The sequence below is a fragment of the Manihot esculenta genome, chromosome 10, assembly GCF_001659605.2.
Source record: "Manihot esculenta cultivar AM560-2 chromosome 10, M.esculenta_v8, whole genome shotgun sequence".
NCBI lineage: Eukaryota > Viridiplantae > Streptophyta > Magnoliopsida > Malpighiales > Euphorbiaceae > Manihot > Manihot esculenta.
This window is the reverse complement of record NC_035170.2, coordinates 25083963-25103697: the sequence shown is the minus strand read 5'-3', so window position 1 is coordinate 25103697 and position 19735 is coordinate 25083963. Positions and strand designations below refer to the sequence as shown.

The following is a 19735-nucleotide window of genomic DNA, read 5'->3' as shown; positions in this document are numbered from 1 at the left end:
AAATATTTTATAAATTTATATTTATATTCTAATATTTAAAATTTAAAGAGCGAAAATATAATTATCAAAATATACAAAAGACTAGCGATGATATCCTTAATTAAAACATTAAAAAAAATCAAATTGATTGGTGACTTGTTTTTACAAGAAAAATAATAAAATTTAAATAAATAGAAGGATAATAAAAAATATAAAAAAAATTAGTTTAGAAAAAAATAATTATTTATTTCTTTCTAATTATATTATCTCTACTCTAATTTTCTTTATCCGTTATTTTTTATTATAATTTATTTAGATCCTATCATCTACATTACGGTTAAAACTGTAAAAAAATATTGATTAATTTGATTTTCTTTTTTCTGCGAATGCCTTAATTAAGGGTGCAATCATTAATTTTCGGAGTGTTTTAATAATTATTTTCACAATTATTTAATATTAAAATACTGAAATATATGATTTTCTAAAAAATTTAGATTATTTTGTAAAAGAATTACGATACAGATGTAGATTTATAAAAATATTTAAATTATTTTAATTAATAAGTAAAAAATATAAATTAAAAAATAATAAAAATATTAAATAGGATGAGAGGATGACGATATTAAATTTTAATAAAATTAATTTAAATTCACAAACAAAATTGTGATAAATATTAAAAATTTTATTTAATTATCCAAAATTAAAATGTAGGTTATAAATATAATTTGATCAAAATATTTAGATTATTTAGATTAATTATCATCCCTTTAAAAAAGAATTTTTTTTATAGCTTTAACTAATTAAGTGTATTAACTATAAAAATATAAAAAATATTTATAATTTAAATTTTATTAGTAATAAAAATACAAAAATAATTAAAAAAATTGAAATTTTTTAATCGCATGTAAAATAATAAATTTTTTCTTGAAAAATAATTTTGATCTTCAAAGCACAGTACCTGACAGACACTATTTGAAAAATATTTTTTTATTATTTAATATTTGTTTAGAATATATAATCATTTAGTTGATGTGTTCTTGAGATTGACAAAAGCCATAATTTAATTGTTACTTTTTTTCATAATAAAATAATCATTTTGCTAAATTTTATCATTAATTAACTTTTAATTAAATAAATCAATTTAAATTCAAAAATTAAATTGTTATAAATATTAAAATTATAAAGCTAATTCTTATATATTAAAATTAAAAAACAAAATTATTATAAAAAATAAAATTTAATTAAATTATTATAATTCAACAAACCTATTTATTAATAGAATAAAGTTTTAAAAATTAAATAAGTTTTTCATTAAAAAAAGCAAGGATTAAAATGTAAAATAATAAAGAAACTTTGTTCTTAAAAAATATTATTTATTTATTTATTTAATTTAGTGATATTACATAGAAACTCCTTTCTTATCTGGACAGACACACCTCTCTTCTTTTTCAACTACAGTTTCCTCTTCTCAATGGCAGAAACAGCTCCCACTCTACCACAGAAGATCACAACCATTAAAACAATAGCTGAATCACCTGGGCTCACCTCCATTCCCTCCATCTACTCCTTCACCCCTAATCCCCATGATCATGTAGTTTCAGATACACAAGTGTCGCTTCCTGCCATTGATTACTCTCTTCTCACTTCAGGAACTCCTCAGCAACGTTCCAAAGCCATTGATGACCTTGGCAAAGCCTGCAAGGATTGGGGTTTCTTCATGGTACTGTAAACTGATAATCACAGTTAATTATCACCATATTCATATCATCAATTATGTTGAAATTTTGATGGATTGATGTGGTCAGGTGATCAACCATGGAGTCCCAGAGAGACTGGTGAGATCAATGATTGATGTTTGTAGAGGATTCTTTGATCTCCCTGAAGAGGAGAAAGAAGAGTACAGAGGGAAGCATGTGTTGGATCCAATAAGGTGTGGAACCAGCTTTAATGCTTCAGTTGATGAGGTTTTCTTTTGGAAGGATTTTCTCAAGATTATTTCGTGGCCTGTGTTTCACTCTCCCAATAAACCTGCAGCGTTCAGGTAATTAGTGAACGGTGTTTTATCACCATGGTAAAAATCAATCTTGACAAATATTTTTTTTTCTCCTCTCCTATTGACAAAATTTTTTCCAACTCCCACCTTTTTGATAAAAGTCCTCAAAGGTCTAAATTGATGTGTTGTCTATGACTTTATTAATGCAGTGAGACTTCATTAGAGTACTCCACAAGAACTAGAGAAATAGCAAGAGAGCTGCTAAGAGGAATATCAGAGAGCCTGGGATTGGGACCCAATTATATACAGAAGGCAATGAACTTGGAACAAGGTCTACAAGTGATTGCAGCAAACTTCTATCCACCTTGTCCACAGCCAGAAATTGCAATGGGCATGCCTCCTCATTCAGATCATGGCCTCTTAACGCTCCTAATTCATAATGGAATCAGTGGACTTCAAGTGCAACATGAAGGGAAGTGGGTCAACGTAAATGGCATCCCTAACTCCATTCTAGTTAACATTGGAGATCACCTTGAGGTGCATTCCTTTTCATGCTTTCTTATATATAATACTCTCTTCTTCATAAAGGTAACTTGTTCCTTATTTAGGAAAAAAGGTATCTTCATATCTTGTTGGATCTCTATAACAGCCTGAGTTAAAATTAGCCTACATAATTTTTGTATACATTTTTTTACTATTATGTGTACATGTTTTTACTTTGTTCAAAAGTTATTTAAGTCGGTTTTACTCGGGTTATTATAATTGGCATAAGAACTATTCGGAATTATAAAAATTATATGGGACTAATTGGTAAAAAAGAAAATCTGAGATGTAAAAAATATAGTCTGAAATCTAGAAAATAGGGTTTAAGAGTGAGCTTAACTGGAGAAATTACTCCTTTCACTCAGACTTGTACAAGCATACTTCTCTCTGTAAGGCGGCCATTTAATTCTCCCGATGCGCATGTTAAAATGGCTGCGAGGTGACTGGGCCTGCTCTCTTACCCTTATTGTGTCACCGGACTAGGCTATCATCTAGTGGACCTGCGTGTGTAGCCAGTCCGGTCTGCTTTAGACACGAGCTGAAGCATGTGACGTTGGATCGGTTTGTTTTAGAGGGTTCTGATGAGTTTTGGGTCTACATTCTATATCCGGGTCTACCTTCACCCGAGGTGGGAGAAGCCAATGATCATTGGATGAGATGGAGTCATCTAAGCTACTAGCAAATCATTATATTGAGAGTCTGGTCCTACTTTAGTAAGTGTACTCAATTCAACATAGCACATACAACATAGTAGAGCTGCTATAAAAATGTCGCAAAATTGAGGGAGAAAAAATGTTGGATTCCATTCCCGAGTTAGGGATATTATATAGAAATAGCTAGTTTAAAACTACTAAATAATTTGAGTTAATTTTTATTAAGTCATATGAAAAATGAGTCGAAAATTTATTTGAATCAGTTTTAGTCCAGCAGTTTTTTCGTGATTCTGACGATTTCATTTTTGTTGATAGATTTTAAGTAATGGAAAGTACAGAAGTGTTCTACACAGAGCTGCGGTGAACAACAAAGTTACAAGAATATCCATAGCCATAGCACATGGACCATCACTGGATACAGTAGTTAGCCCAGCTCCAGAGTTATTAGAAAGTGAAAAGAAGGCAGCAGCATATACTGGCATCAAATATAAGGACTACTTGCAACTTCAACAAAGCAGCAACCTTGATGGGAAATGTAACTTGGACAGAATTCGAATTTGAGCTGTTTCATTAAAATATTTTTAAGACTGTTTGGCATGAGTTTTAAACGTGTTTAAGTAATAAAAATAAAAAACTTTCGTTTAAATACTTAAATTAAAAAAAAAAATCTTATTATGAGCAAATTGATTAAAAAGGGAGATAGTTATAAATATATTATTTTAATTTTTAACAGATAATAATTTATTTTATTTCTACTAAATTATTTCTAATTATATGATTTCTCTGTTTTATTCGGCCTTGGTGCTCAAGCCAATTGAGTTTGTAATGGAATAGAAAATTGTTTCATTCATTCTTTTGTTCTGAATTGGCTAGAAGTTCCTTTATTTAATTTTTTTTTTTTCTAAAAAAGAGTAAGGGACTGCACAATTCGAGGATACAAAGCGCCTTTTTGCCAAATGGGAATGATGTGCAGGGGAACTTGATGCTGAAGTTATGTTTGTTCAAATGTCTAAAAGAAAATATGACTATTTTCTGTACAGGGACTATGCTAATTCGGATATGCAATGAAAGGGAATTGTGGTGAAACTGCTCTGGACTTTAATAATGGATCGCATAGTCTCCATTTCATCAGTCAACTAGTATTTTAGTAGCCTAAGCGCCAAGCATTCATCCATGTGCAGCAGCTGTCAATATCAAGAAATTAGTAGCACTTTTAAGATTCTTCAAGGACCGGATCAAATAAGAAAAAAAAATCATTGAAAGTTGAGGAGCTTTTGATCACAAGGGGAAATTAATTTTTGAAAAATTATCAGAGGATGATTGTTGACTTTTGGCATTTGTGGTAAAAGGCGACATTTTGATCGACAACCTCCCGAAGAAGCAATGAAATTTCGTGGTAAGGAAAAAGATAAAAAAAAAAGGGTGGTTTCGAAATTCTTGTTGCTTAAAAAGTGTTTCATTTTTTATTTTTATGATTGAAAGTTCAAAATTTTGTGGCTTATATCAATGGTGGTAAGCTTTATTGTTTAGCATTACTCTGTCTCAACTCTCTCTCTCTCTCTATAGATCATTTTGACACACCAACTCAGTATCCATCAACTTCTCCATGGCATCTGCTTTCTCTGCTTCTGCCTCCACTCAAAATTGCAAGTATGATGTTTTCTTGAGCTTCAGAGGTGCAGACACTCGAAACAATTTTATTAGCCATCTCCATTCTGCTTTGGGCAGAAAATCAATCAGAACTTTTATTGATGATGAACTTAGAAGAGGAGAAGAAATCACATCAACACTAATGAGAATTATTGAAGAGTCAAAATCTTCAGTTATCATTTTCTCAAAAAACTATGCATCTTCAACTTATTGCTTGGATGAACTTGAAAAGATAATGGAATGTCATGAGTGCTATGGACAAATAGTTATACCTATATTTTTCCATGTAAATCCATCAGATGTATTAGAGCCAGAAACTGGAATCTTTGCAGTAGCACTTCGTAGGCATGAAAATGAGGCCAAGAAGAAGTTAGACACAGTGCAAGGGTGGAAGACTTCCTTGATTAAAGCGGCCAATTTAATCTCGCCCAGTTTTCGAGTTATTAGGTATAATTCCTTTTTCTCTTTGTAGCAAGAGATCTACGAGGGGCTTGCCTGGTCAATTGATTTAGTAATATTCCTAGGATAATAGAGCGGTTGTTAATACTTGCTATAAGTTGTTAAAATATATACAAAACTGACGAAGAAATTTGAATCATTTGCAGAGATGCTAGAACTGAGAAAGATTTCAGGGAGAAATTAGACAAGGTGAAAAGGTGGAAAATTGCCTTGACCAAAGTAGCCAATCTAGCTGGGCATGATTCGCACATAATTAGGTAAACTTATCAAATTTTCATATTTACTTTGTTTGAGAACATTTATGTTGAAACATAGACACTCTTCTGTTTGCACTCCTTTTTGGTATTAGATTTTCCGTTTCTTTTGCTTGCCACTTTTATTCACTTTTTATTATAAATACACCCATAGGCCTCTTCTTGGATCTTTTCCTATATACATGAGAATCATATGTCATTGCTTCTTTCCTCGATTAGCTTATTGTCTTGCTTTATTTCCATGAAGAGATGGGATCAAAAGAAAAAGGGGAGAAAAACATCGTGAAAATGGTATAGTTGATCTGAATCATTTGAACTAATTTTAGATGGTGAATCATAGTTCGTGATTCAGAGTCATGTTCAAATAGCTTTACTCTAATCATCTTTACTGAGATTGAAAATTGCTTTTTTGACATAGAAACTCCCTTTATATGTTATTGCAAAGAGTTACTTTTATGGCTATAACATGTTAAGTTTACCATAAAAATGAACTTTTCAATGGCCTCTAGTCAACAAATTCAATATAATTCTTTTCTTAATAATAGTTCCAAAAGCAAATGCTAAATAGACAGTAAAATTATTGAAAGAGACACTAAACTGTATTTGTTAAAACTATGTTACATTTAACATGTATAATCCATCAAATTTTCTTTTCTCGTAGTAATTGCTGCGTGATGTTGATGGTATAATGCATATTAGCTTCTTTTGGAAATGATAACATGCCTTAACATCATATGCAGATATGGTTGCTTAAAGTAAGAAAGTGTCAACTTAAACAGTATCCAAGTTCTAATTAATGTGCCGTATATTTGCTTGCATATTATCGGACAACTAAGTCATTTTGCCCCTTATCCTTTTAAACAGAACACTGGAAATGAAGAAGCAATATGATTGATTGCTCTAGTTTATACAACTTCATATTATTATATTTGCAGGCAGGAGTCTGAACTTGTCGACAAAATTGTCAATGATGTTTGGAAAAGAGTCAAACAAGTATCACCAAGTGTTTCAGACTCATTAGTGGGGATAGATTCACAAGTTGAGCACATCAAAGCACTGTTACTCATTGGGTTTTCTGATGTTCGCATTCTAGGAATTTGGGGTATGGGTGGTATAGGTAAGACAACTGTTGCTGGAGCTGTTTTTAAGCAAATCGCATGCCAATTTGAAGGATGCTGCTTTCTTGCAAATATTGGGAAAGAATCAGAAAAAAGTGGGGGATTGACTCGTTTAGGAGAGGAGCTTCTTTCAAAAGTTCTACAGGAAAGAGAAGTCAGAATAAATACACCTGATATCGAATCTTCTTATTTTAAGGATATGCTCCATCGTAAAAAGGTTCTAATTGTTCTTGATGATGTGAATAATACAGAACAACTGGAATTTTTGGCTGGAGATCATTGTTGGTTTGGTACAGGAAGTAGAATTATCATAACAAGTAGAGATAAGCAAGTGCTCAGAAAAAGGGTTGACGTCATGTATGAAGTTAAGGAATTAAATTATAGTGAAGCTCTTCATCTTTTTAGCAGGAATGCCTTCAAGCAAAGCAATCCCTTGGATGATTTTGTGTTCCTGTCAAATTTGGTGGTCAGATATGCTAGAGGTAATCCTTTAGCACTAAAAGTTTTGGGTTCCATGTTATTCGATAAGAGCAAAATAGAATGGGAAAGTGCACTAAAGAAACTAGAAAAAGGTCCTCAAATGAATATTCAACATGTGTTGAAACTTTCTTATGATAATCTGGATGAGGAAGAGCAGCATATCTTTCTTCATATTGCATGTTTGTTTGAAGGTGAGGATAGAGACAGTGTGGTACGGGCACTAGATGGCTGTGGCTTCTCTACAGATATTGGAATAGGTACCCTTGTAGATAAGTCTCTTGTAACTATTAAAAACAATAAACTAAAAATGCATGATTTATTACGAGAAGTGGGTAGGGAAATTGTTCGACGAGAATCCAAGAGGCCAAGCGAGCGCAGCAGGTTATGGAATCATGATGACATCTACAAAGTATTTGAGGAAAATAATGTAAGATTAAAATGTATTAACTTTCATCTCATCACATGCTAGCTTTAGCTTAAGTATCAAGATAGATAAAGTAAATTCTAACTTGTGTGTCCTCTATTCTTGATTGTTAGGGAACTGAAGCAATTGAAGGCATAATACTAGATACGTCTAGAATACAAAAGTTAGAATTAAATCCAAATGCCTTTGCAAGGATGTCTAATCTTAAATTTCTCATATTCCGCATGTCTAGTAATCATGGCGACTTTGAAGAAGAGTGTAAACTGCAACTTCCTACAGGTCTGGATTCTCTTCCTCGTGAGCTGCGGTATCTTTATTGGGATGGATACCCATTAGCATCTCTTCCTGCCAATTTACCGACGAACCTTGTTGAGCTGAACTTGCCTTGTAGCAAAGTTGAAATGCCATGGGAAGGGGCAAAGGTATAATCTTCTATCATATATTGTTTCTTTTATTAATTAGACTAAATCATGAGGTTGAAGACTTTTAGTTTATTTGTCATATTGCCTTAGGTTCCCTCAACAATCAGCCAACTTAACAAGCTAACTGTCATGAGTCTGAAGCACAGCAAAAACATTAGCAGCCTTCCAACTAATGTGGATCTGCCATCCCTTAAGACTCTTGATCTTTATGGCTGCTCAAATCTCAATAAATTTCCTGAGGTTTCAAGAAATGTTAGATACCTATATTTAAATGAGACTGCAATAGAAGAAGTGCCCCTGTCAATTGAGTGCCTCAGCAAACTTGTAATATTGAATATGAAAAGCTGCACAAAGCTTAAGTGTCTTCCAAGCACCATTTGCAAGTTGAAGTCCCTTGAAATTTTTATTCTATCTGGCTGCACAAGTCTAGATACTTTTCCTGAAATCTTAGAGACCATGGATCATTTGCAGCACCTTGATTTAGATGAAACACCTATTGTTAACCTTTCAGAAAGCATCTGCAATTTGAAAGCTCTTCAAGTGCTGGACCTCTCTGATTGTTCAAAACTTGAAAATCTACCAAAGAACATTAAGAATCTGCATTTTTTGGAGGAGCTTAGAGCAAGAGGGTGCAATCTATTAAAATTACCTGCTGAATTAAAGTACTTATCTTCTATAGTAGAGCTGAATCTAAGTGGGAACAGTTTTGATCGAATATCTGCAGACATTGAACACCTTTCTAAACTGAGATGGCTTAATGTGAGTAGCTGCAAGCAGCTTCAATCTTTACCAGAGCTACCACCTCGAATAAAGTATGTGAATGCACGTGATTGTGTATCATTGGAATCAATATCTGGTCTTAAGCAACTATTTGAGCAGGGGTACAGCAATTCATTGACTGATGAGACTTTTGTATTTACAAATTGCTACAAATTGGATCATGAAAAATGGGGAGATATTGTAGCAAGAGCGCAGCTGAAAATTCAGCATTTTGCAATGGGAGGTAAATGTTACAATCGTGAGCTCTATCCTGCATCTTCTGTTTGCTTCACCTATCCTGCTTCTGAAATTCCAGAGTGGTTCACAGGAAAAAGTATTGGAAATTCTGTCACTATTCAGCATTTGCCACCCCATTGGCTAAATGATAGGTTCCTGGGTTTTGCTGTATGCGTAATTGTTGCATTTGATGATCATTTTATTTGTGATTTCCCCCGTGGAGTTATTTCCTGCAAATGCAATTTTGAGAACAATTATGCTGGGGATAGTTCTCATATTTTCACTCTAGAAAGTTGGAAATATTTCCCAGCTAGATCCAATGGATCAAAGCATGTCTTCCTGTGGTATGATTGTCGCTGGTATGATACAATTGTCGCGAAAAGTGATTGGCTTAATGAATGTTGGTGCAATAAAGTGTCATTTGAATTCTCTGCTGAAATTCTTGATTGCTACATTGGTGCAAATGTTCAAGAGGAAGGAAACGCAAATTGTCCTCAGGTGGAAAAGTGTGGAGTCCATCCACTATACTACAAAGATGAGTAGAAGAGAAGTAGCTGCTTCAGGAAGACATGAAAAGAAAATTGGAAGGCTTTCCCTGTAGAATGGAGAAATAAAATCATGGTTCAATGTATTTTACTCCTGCAAGTGCATATTGGATGACTTTGCTTTATTCTGCTTAGCATTTAGCTACCATGGATTTTCTTCCATAATTGGGTTGAATTCATATATGCTATCATATTATTAACCAATTTCTGCTCTTCATAGTTTTAATTTGTACTTCAATCCTGCAACTGCCATACGATGTAAAAAAAAAATTCTGGCTTATATTTAGTTTACTTGCTAATTTTGGAAGAACAAATTCACCTTTTGGATAGGCTTAAACACATTATTTGTTCAGTAATGATTTCATGTGAGCAATTTAAAATTCATAGTCCAAAGAATAAATAAATTCTGTGCCAATAGTTTGATCGGTTTTCTTGTATCTTTAATGTGTAGGAAGTGTATAAGATGTTGAGTTGGAGTCTTCAGTTTATATAAGATATTCCCTTTATGATATTTCTTTCTGTAATCTATCAGTTCTATCGATTTTTGTGTTTTTTCGTATAAAAAAATAAATCAATTTGATTTTTTAATTTTTTTATGATTATAAATATTTAACTTAATTATTCTATTTATTTTAAAATTTTTATCCATATATTTTTTTAATTTATAAAAATTATGAGAATATGAGAATAAAAGTATAAATAAAAAACTGATAGTTTGCAATTGCATACAACAATTTAAGAAATTTGAAATCAACAAATTATTATTATTGTCTAATGGGCAAAGCCCATTTCCAAAGATCTCATAAAAACAACAGCCCAAAAAGAAAAATTGCACGGCCCGGCAGCCCGTTTGGGTGGTTGTCCACGTTACAGTACTACAAGAGAATCTCCGAGCTTATAGCAATACGTGTCCCTCTAAGTGAAGGGTCTTTCTGCAGCCAGCAGCTCCATGCAAGGCTGGTATTAAAAGTTGCAGTTTCTTTCTACCTTGAGGTATTGACTCTTGGGTTCTTCCTTGTTTGGATAAATTTCTTGATGCTTTGTTCTTTGGAACGAGGGGTTTTGGTGGAGTGGCTTGTCCACATCTCTTCTCCAATGTATTTATCTTCCTGAAAGATGCGAGAGTTTTATGGCTTTTTCTATATACTGCCATTATTCTCTTTAGCTACCATATAAATTTAGGATTTTCTTTCTTCTCTCAAAAATGGGCTTTTGGGTTTGTTCTTAGTCTTCTGTTGTTCATTGATTTTGAGGTGGTGGCAGCTTGCTAGGAGATCTTTCTCTGTTCATTTTTCAATTCACCATACTCAAGGAGGTCATTTTTTTTTATTAATAGCTGTTTGCTTAATTGTGTGATAGAAATTAAAATAATTAATTTTAACATTAGTTACTTACTTGATGATGAAATGGATTAAAAAAAATAAGTTTATAACTTTTTTTTTTATTGTGTTGTTTATATCATGTTAAGTATGCATTTATAACTTGTTCATAAAATTTTTTTATTATTATTTTCTTTTCTGATAGGAGTTAAAAAATTTAGTTTTTATTATTTTTCTTATTTTTTTTCATCACTTTCTTCAAAGTAAACAAAATATTTATGCTTTGTTTATTTTTGAAAGATATAAATGAAATGGAGAAAAAAACAAAGAAATATAATTTTCTTAATTTATTTGTCTGAATAACAATTAGAGAAAAATGAAGAAAGCAATAAAAATTTGTTGTTCCTTGCGTAATTTGTATGTTTAAATAGGTTGCCAAGAACTTTTGCAATATCACTGACATTATCCATTCTGTGTTCCTTCTTGAAAGTAAGCAGATACTGAGCTTGCAAAGATGGAGACCGACATTAGTAATAACCAAGAATCAGGTGAAGAAGAGAAGATGAGCAAGTCCCTGAAGAAATTCCTTCTCATACTGAATGGTGCAATGTTAGCCATAGGCAACTGTGGAGGTCCACTTGTCCTGCGTCTCTACTTCTTGAAAGGTGGTAAGAGTGTGTGGACATCAAGCTTTCTGCAGACAGCTGGTTGGCCATTTATTATATTTCCTCTCATTATTTCATATTCATATCGTCGAAAAAAGAAGGGTTCGAGGACGGAGCTCTTCTATATAAGCCCCCATCTATTCCTAGCTTGTGCTGTTATAGGTGTTCTTACTGGCTTGGATGATTTTCTTTCTGCATATGGAGTCTCTCTTCTACCTGTCTCGACTTCTGCTCTTATAATTGCTACCCAACTGGGCTTTACTGCTGGATTTGCTTATATTTTGGTCAAGCAAAAGTTCACTCATTTTACCGTTAATGCAATTTTCTTATTGTCAATTGGAGCTGTTATTTTAGTCCTCCATGCTAGTTCTGATCGCCCTGCTCATGAAACCAACAAACAGTACTTTATTGGAGTTTTTATGACACTTGGAGCTTCAGCACTTTATGGGTTTGTGCTGCCTTTGATCGAGTTGACGTATAAGAAAACAAAGCAGACCATCACTTACACTTTAGTTATGGAGATGCAGATGGTTTTGTCATTCTTTGCTACTGCATTCTGCACCATTGGGATGCTTCTGCACAAGGATTTCGTGGTTTCTCCTCTCTCTCTCTTCTCTCTCTCTCTCTCTCTCTCTCTCTCTCTCTCTCTCTCTCTCTCTCGCACTCGCACATGCACACGCATGTTTGTATAAGCTTACATATATATCCAAGAACATGTCGTCAATGGGAGTATCTTTTGATTAGGAAAGTACTTATCCTCTAATTCATTGCTGTTAGAACAAAATAAACAGTAAGAACATATGATACTTTGTATGTGAGATCACTGATTTTTAAGGAATTATGCCCTCACTGTTGCTGCTGGATTGAATATGAATTCTATACAATAACTATAGAATTCCCTTAGGAGTAGAATGGAAATTGTTTATGAATGTCTGCAGTAGATAATGAGAAAATAAGAGACGAATTTCGAAAGGTTAAGATCAAATGATTTAACTAAACATGTACTTATAGCCTTAATCTTTGAACATAACTTTTCATAATAATAGTTATTAATTAAGCAATAGACATGTCTTTTGGAGTTGAACAGTTATGATCCTTGATTTCTTTCTTAAATTCAAATTAATTCAGATTTTCCCTTCAAACTTTCCCACCAACCAAATTTGATTTCTATGAATGTATAAACACAAGAACTTTGTCATCAACTTTAGACGTGGGATTGCTTAGCTTTTACTAACTGTATCTAACAAATGCTCCCCATAAAATGGATAATGTAACTGGCATGGCTTGATGCAGGCAATTCCAAGAGAGGCAAGAGAATTCGAGCTTGGAAGAGCAAAATATTATCTAGTGTTGGTCTTTACTGCAGTGTTTTGGCAATGCTTCTTCATGGGAGCAATTGGTGTGGTTTTCTGTCATTCTTCATTGCTCTCAGGTATTATAATAGCTACTCTGCTGCCTGTGACAGAGACATTAGCTGTGTTGTTCTACCATGAAAAATTCAGAGTTGAGAAAGGAATTTCTCTGGGTTTATCTCTCTGGGGATTCATTTCTTACTTCTATGGTGAGCTCCAGCAAAACAAGAAACTTAGAATCAGGCTTCAAAATTAGAAGCATCTTAATCATGTATTGAATAATGACTTCTTCTATATATTTGTTACTTAAGTTTCATAAATGAGAGATATGTGCAATAGGAGAGTTGCTTCTTTACAATCTTTTGCTTTTAATTTTATGCTAAATGCTCTGCTTTCCTTATTTAATATTCTATCTAATGATCTGTTAGAAGTTGATTTTCCAAGGGCCAAATCTCCAATGATTCCTAATAATCTGCATTATGGTTACTTTTAAGATTTGAGATGATAAATTTTGTCAGCCATTCAAGAATTTGCATAATCAGCCTTCTGTTTTCCATGGAAGATCATTTTCATCTCACCCTTTTAACACAAATAATCTGTGAGAAAATTCACAAGTGAACAAATCAATTGTAAATGAATAAAAAACAATTAATTGGATTTTCAAAATCAATCATCCATGGTGAATTCTAGCTTTTTTTTTTTTCGTTTTTCGGTAAATCAATCACCAAAATCTGAAAATTACTCAGATTTCATTTAGCATCGAAATGAATTCATTGAATTCGACGAATTCAATCCAATTCTTATTAATTAAAAGTTAATTAAATTATTATTCTTGCCAAAGCCCATTTCCAAAGATCTCATAAAACAACAGCCCAACAAGAAAAATTATACGGCCCGGCGGCCGTTTGGGAGGCTGTCCACGTTACAGTACTACAGAAGAATCACTGAGCTTATAGCATTACGTGTCCCTCTAACTGAAGGGTCTTCTGCAGATAGCAGCTCCATGCAAGGCCGGTATTAAAAGCTGGCAGGGTATTAGCTTTTGAGTTCTTGTTTGTTACGTTGTTCCTTGTTTGGATAAATTGCTTTATTCTTTCTTCTTTGGAGTAGGGTTTTTGGTGGAGTGGCATGTCCAAGTCTCTTCTCCAATGTATTTATCCTCCTGAAAGATGCCATTCTCTTTTAAAATTTGGTAGGATTTTCTTTCTTCTCTCAAAAAAGAAAAAAGGGCTTTTGGGTTTGTTCTTAGTCCTCTGGCTTTCATTGATTTTGAGGTGGTGGCAGCTTGCTAGGAGATCCTTCTCTCTTCATTTTTCGATTCACCATTCTCAAGGAGGTAAGTTTTATGATTCATAGCTGTTTGCTCAATTGTGTGATAGAAAAGAAAACAAATTAAATTGAGAATTTTTTTTTTATAAAAAATGGAGAGCTAAAACTTAAAAAAGAGAAGATAATTTTTTTTTATGTTAGTTATTTACTTGATGATGAATGCTTTTACAATATAAAACTTTTTACTTTTATTTTCTTTTCTGATAGTAATTAAAAAATTTTAGGTTTTATTATTTTCCTTGTTTTTTTTCATCACTTTCTTCAAAGCAAAACCGACAGTTATGCTTTGTTTATTTTGAAGGATGCTAATGAAAAGGAGGAAAAAGAAACAAAGAAATATAATATTCTTAATTTATTTGCTTGAATAACAATTATTAAAAAGGGAAGAGAGTAATAAAAATGAGATTTTCTGATTTTCTTTAAAGTAGCTTAGAAGAAAATAGAACTTTTTTTTTTTTATGAACTGTGATTCTTTGAAAGCGAGCAGATTCTGGGGTTGCAGAGATGGAGACCGACACTAGTAATAACCAAGAATCAGGTGAAGTGGAGAAGATGAGCAAATCCCTGAAGAAATTTCTGCTCATAGTGAACAGTGCACTATTAGCAACAGGCTGTTGCGTAGGTCCACTGGTCCAGCGTCTCTACTTCTTGAAAGGGGGTAAGAGTGTCTGGATTTCTTGCTTTTTGGAAACAGCTGGTTGGCCGTTCATCATCTTTCCTCTCATTGCTTCATACTTCTTTCGTCGAAGGAAGAATAGTTCCATGACCAAGCTCTTCTATATAACCCCTCATCTCTTTCTAGCCTGCGCTGTTATTGGTGTTCTTACTGGCTTGGATGATTTTCTTGCTGCATACGGTGTTTCTCTTCTACCTGTATCCACTTATTCTCTTATCATTGCTACCCAACTCGGCTTTACTGCTGCATTTGCTTTTATTTTGGTCAAGCAAAAGTTCACACCTTTTACTATTAATGCAATTTTCTTATTGACAATTGGAGCTTTCATCCTTGTCCTCCATGCTAGTTCTGATCGTCCTGCTCATGAAACCAACAAACAATACTTTATTGGATTCTTTATGACACTTGGAGCTTCAGTGCTTTATGGATTTGTGCTGCCATTGATGGAGTTGACATATAAGAAAGCAAAGCAGACCATCACTTACACTCTAGTTATGGAGATGCAGATGGTTTTGTCTTTCTTTGCTTCTGCATTCTGCGCCATTGGGATGCTTCTGCACAAGGATTTTGCGGTTTTTCTCCTCTCTTTCTCTCTCTCTCTTAGGCATATACACAAACATAAGCTTACATATATATTCAAGAACAAGTTCTCATTCCTCTAATTCATATTCTATGCAGGCAATTCCAAGAGAGGCAAGAGAGTTCGAGCTTGGGAAAGCAACATATTATCTAGTGTTGATTTGTACTGCAGTGTTTTGGTAATTCTTCTTCCTGGGAGCAATTGCTGTTGTTTTCTATCATTCATCGTTGCTCTCAGGTATTATAATTGCTGCCTTGCTGCCTGTGACAGAGATATTAGCTGTGTTGTTCTACCATGAAAAATTCCATGCTGAGAAAGCGATTTCTCTGGGTTTGTCTCTTTGGGGATTCATTTCTTACTTCTATGGTGAGTTCCAGCAAAACAAGAAACTTAGAATCAGGCTTCAAAATTAGAATCGCCTTAATCATGTGTTGAATAATAAGTTCTTCATATTGAGAAACAATTGTTAGATTGATCATGCCTTTCCTATTTTTTGTATAAGTATATGGATTTTCTTCCATAATTGGGTTGAATTCATATATGCTATCATATTATTAACCAATTTCTGCTCTTCATAGTTTTAATTTGTACTTCAATCCTGCAACTGCCATACGATGTAAAAAAAAAAAATTCTGGCTTATATTTAGTAATGATTTCATGTGAGCAATTTAAAATACATAGTCTAAAGAATAAATAAAATATTCCCTTTATAATATCTCGTTTTGTAACCTATTAATTTTATCGATTTTTGTGCCCTTTAGTATAAAGAAATAAATCAATTTGATTTTTCAATTTTTTTATGATTATAAATATTTAACTTAATTACTCTATTTATTTTAAAATTTTTATCAATTTTTTTTAATTTATAAAAATTATGAGAATAAGGGAATAAAAAGTATAAATAAAAAACTGATAGTTTGCAATTGCATACAACAATTTAAGAAATTTGAAATCAACAAATTATTATTATTGTCTAATGGGGAAAGCCCATTTCAAAAGATCTCATAAAAACAACAGCCCAAAAAGAAAAATTGCACGGCCCGGCGGCCCGTTTGGGTGGTTGTCCACGTTACAGTACTACAAGAGAATCTCTGAGCTTATAGCAATACGTGTCCCTCTAAGTGAAGGATCTTTCTGCAGCCGGCAGCTCCATGCAAGGCTGGTATTAAAAGCTGCAGTTTCTTTCTACCTTGAGGTATTGACTCTTGGGTTCTTCCTTGTTTGGATAAATTTCTTGATGCTTTGTTCTTTGGAACGAGGGGTTTTGGTGGAGTGGCTTGTCCACATCTCTTCTCCAATGTATTTATCTTCCTGAAAGATGCGAGAGTTTTATGGCTTTTTCTATATACTGCCATTATTCTCTTTAGCTACCATATAAATTTGTAGGATTTTCTTTCTTCTCTCAAAAATGGGCTTTTGGGTTTGTTCTTAGTCTTCTGTTGTTCATTGATTTTGAGGTGGTGGCAGCTTGCTAGGAGATCTTTCTCTGTTCATTTTTCAATTCACCATACTCAAGGAGGTAATTTTTTTTTATTAATAGCTGTTTGCTTAATTGTGTGATAGAAATTAAAATAATTAATTTTAACATTAGTTACTTACTTGATGATGAAATGGATTAAAAAAAATAAATTTATAATTTTTTTTTTATTATGTTGTTTATATTATGTTAAGTATGCATTTATAACTTGTTTATAAAATCTTTTATTATTATTTTCTTTTCTGATAGGAATTAAAAATTTTAGAGAATTGATGTTTCATTTATCTGAATTCTGAAGGGTGATGGTCTTGATTTATGTTCTCATGTAATGATTTGTTAGAAGGAAAACCATGTTTAAAATCAAGCATCCATGGTTAATTCTGGCTCCTTCCCTGTGTATTAAACTGAAATAATCTATTTCTGTTCTAGCTCCAAATGGAGCTTACTGATTGGACATGTAAACCCGAAAAACCTGGATATTACTCTTAGTTTATCTGGTGCAATGATCTGCAACTCCTTTTAGAGAAGTGAATGTGAAATGAATCAATTTAAATTTAGCAGGCCTTGTTTTCATACCATGAAAGCATTTTTATGTCTTCATGTTCTGATGCGAGACACGTAAATGACAAAATTCTTTAATAACAAGTTGCACATTGAAGTTAGCATCCTTTCATGATTCAAAGCTTTCCAGATTGAAGCTTTGAAGAGTGCTAAGACTTCAATGCACAACTTGTTGTCGTTGATCCCATCATGTTCTTTGCTTAATTTGTATGTTTAAATAGGTTGCCAAGAACTTTTGCAATATCACTGACATTATCCATTCTATGTTGATTCTTGAAAGTAAGCAGATACTGAGCTTGCAAAGATGGAGACCGACATTAGTAATAACCAAGAATCAGGTGAAGAAGAGAAGATGAGCAAGTCCCTGAAGAAATTCCTTCTCATACTGAATGGTGCAATGTTAGCCATAGGCAACTGTGGAGGTCCACTTGTCCTGCGTCTCTACTTCTTGAAAGGTGGTAAGAGTGTGTGGACATCAAGCTTTCTGCAGACAGCTGGTTGGCCATTTATTATATTTCCTCTCATTATTTCATATTCATATCGTCGAAAAAAGAAGGGTTCGAGGACGGAGCTCTTCTATATAAGCCCCCATCTATTCCTAGCTTGTGCTGTTATAGGTGTTCTTACTGGCTTGGATGATTTTCTTTCTGCATATGGAGTCTCTCTTCTACCTGTCTCGACTTCTGCTCTTATAATTGCTACCCAACTGGGCTTTACTGCTGGATTTGCTTATATTTTGGTCAAGCAAAAGTTCACTCATTTTACCGTTAATGCAATTTTCTTATTGTCAATTGGAGCTGTTATTTTAGTCCTCCATGCTAGTTCTGATCGCCCTGCTCATGAAACCAACAAACAGTACTTTATTGGAGTTTTTATGACACTTGGAGCTTCAGCACTTTATGGGTTTGTGCTGCCTTTGATCGAGTTGACGTATAAGAAAACAAAGCAGACCATCACTTACACTTTAGTTATGGAGATGCAGATGGTTTTGTCATTCTTTGCTACTGCATTCTGCACCATTGGGATGCTTCTGCACAAGGATTTCGTGGTTTCTCCTCTCTCTCTCTTCTCTCTCTCTCTCTCTCTCTCTCTCTCTCTCTCTCTCTCTCTCTCTCTCGCACTCGCACATGCACACGCATGTTTGTATAAGCTTACATATATATCCAAGAACATGTCGTCAATGGGAGTATCTTTTGATTAGGAAAGTACTTATCCTCTAATTCATTGCTGTTAGAACAAAATAAACAGTAAGAATATGATACTTTGTATGTGAGATCACTGATTTGTAAGGAATTATGCCCTCACTGTGTGTTGCTGCTGGATTGAAAATGAATTCTATACAACAACTATAGAATGCCCTTAGGAATAGAATGGAAATTGTTTATGAATGTCTGCAGTAGATAATGAGAAAATAAGAGACGAATTTCGAAAGGATAAGATCAAATGATTTAACTAAACATGTACTTATAGCCTTAATCTTTGAACATAACTTTTCATAATAATAGTTATTAATTAAGCAATAGACATGTCTTTTGGAGTTGAACAGTTATGATCCTTGATTTCTTTCTTAAATTCAAATTAATTCGGATTTTCACTTCAAACTTTCCCACCAACCAAATTTGATTTCTATGAATTTATAAACACAAGAATTTTGCCATCAACTTTAGACATGGGATTGCTTAGCTTTTACTAACTGTATCTAACTAATGCTCCCCTTAAAAAGGATAATGTAACTGGCATGGCTTGATGCAGGCAATTCCAAGAGAGGCAAGAGAATTCGAGCTTGGAAGAGCAAAATATTATCTAGTGTTGGTCTTTACTGCAGTGTTTTGGCAATGCTCCTTCATGGGAGCAATTGGTGTGGTTTTCTGTCATTCTTCATTGCTCTCAGGTATTATAATAGCTACTCTGCTGCCTGTGACAGAGACATTAGCTGTGTTGTTCTACCATGAAAAATTCAGAGTTGAGAAAGGAATTTCTCTGGGTTTATCTCTCTGGGGATTCATTTCTTACTTCTATGGTGAGCTCCAGCAAAACAAGAGACTTAGAATCAGGCTTCAAAATTAGAAGCATCTTAATCATGTATTGAATAATGAGTTCTTGTTTATATTTGTTACTTAAGTTTCATAAATGAGAGATATGTGCAATAAGAGAGTTGCTTCTTTACAATCTTTTGCTTTTAATTTTATGCTAAATGCTCCCCTAGGCTTGCTTTCCTTATTTAATATTCTATCTAATGATCTGTTAGAAGTTGATTTTC

The 19735-nt window shown here is 33.4% G+C and overlaps 5 protein-coding genes across 10 annotated transcripts; all 5 read left to right on the top strand.

Annotated features, from left to right (window-relative positions):
* Positions 1-1388: 1388 nt before the first annotated feature.
* Positions 1389-3768, top strand: LOC110623920 (2-oxoglutarate-dependent dioxygenase 19). The gene is made up of 4 exons (XM_021768942.2): positions 1389-1699; positions 1785-2020; positions 2182-2509; positions 3484-3768. The coding sequence occupies exons 1-4, from the start codon at positions 1451-1453 to the stop codon at positions 3727-3729; spliced, it is 1059 nt and encodes a 352-aa protein (XP_021624634.1). The 5' UTR covers positions 1389-1450; the 3' UTR covers positions 3730-3768.
* A 135-nt stretch (positions 3769-3903) lies between these two features.
* On the top strand, positions 3904-9948 carry LOC110623918 (disease resistance-like protein DSC1). Of its 2 annotated transcripts, none has more exons than XM_043960557.1 (6): positions 3904-4564; positions 4735-5265; positions 5424-5534; positions 6467-7556; positions 7667-7975; positions 8066-9948. In XM_043960557.1, the coding sequence occupies exons 2-6, from the start codon at positions 4775-4777 to the stop codon at positions 9512-9514; spliced, it is 3450 nt and encodes a 1149-aa protein (XP_043816492.1). In that variant the 5' UTR covers positions 3904-4564; positions 4735-4774; the 3' UTR covers positions 9515-9948. The 2 variants fall into 2 exon arrangements, with proteins under 2 accessions (XP_043816492.1, XP_043816493.1); XM_043960558.1 differs by having other exon boundaries at positions 3905-4564; positions 6467-7386; positions 7833-7975; positions 8066-9947.
* Positions 9949-10441: 493 nt separating this feature from the next.
* LOC110624395 (purine permease 3) lies at positions 10442-13188 on the top strand. Of its 4 annotated transcripts, none has more exons than XM_021769507.2 (4): positions 10442-10509; positions 10780-10831; positions 11326-12093; positions 12794-13188. In XM_021769507.2, the coding sequence occupies exons 3-4, from the start codon at positions 11350-11352 to the stop codon at positions 13106-13108; spliced, it is 1059 nt and encodes a 352-aa protein (XP_021625199.1). In that variant the 5' UTR covers positions 10442-10509; positions 10780-10831; positions 11326-11349; the 3' UTR covers positions 13109-13188. The 4 variants fall into 4 exon arrangements, with proteins under 4 accessions (XP_021625199.1, XP_021625201.1, XP_021625200.1 ...); XM_021769509.2 differs by having other exon boundaries at positions 10455-10509; positions 11333-12093; XM_021769508.2 differs by lacking the exon at positions 10780-10831 and having other exon boundaries at positions 10459-10509.
* A 706-nt stretch (positions 13189-13894) lies between these two features.
* Positions 13895-16058, top strand: LOC110624394 (purine permease 3). Of its 2 annotated transcripts, XM_043961352.1 has the most exons (3): positions 13895-14188; positions 14669-15429; positions 15536-16057. In XM_043961352.1, exons 1-3 carry the CDS (start codon positions 13981-13983, stop codon positions 15617-15619), a joined length of 1053 nt encoding a protein of 350 aa, XP_043817287.1. In that variant the 5' UTR covers positions 13895-13980; the 3' UTR covers positions 15620-16057. The 2 variants fall into 2 exon arrangements, with proteins under 2 accessions (XP_043817287.1, XP_021625197.1); XM_021769505.2 differs by having other exon boundaries at positions 14669-16058.
* A 340-nt stretch (positions 16059-16398) lies between these two features.
* LOC110624393 (purine permease 3-like) lies at positions 16399-19644 on the top strand. The gene is made up of 4 exons (XM_021769504.2): positions 16399-16632; positions 16905-16956; positions 17763-18523; positions 19228-19644. The coding sequence occupies exons 1-4, from the start codon at positions 16414-16416 to the stop codon at positions 19540-19542; spliced, it is 1347 nt and encodes a 448-aa protein (XP_021625196.2). The 5' UTR covers positions 16399-16413; the 3' UTR covers positions 19543-19644.
* Positions 19645-19735: the final 91 nt, after the last annotated feature.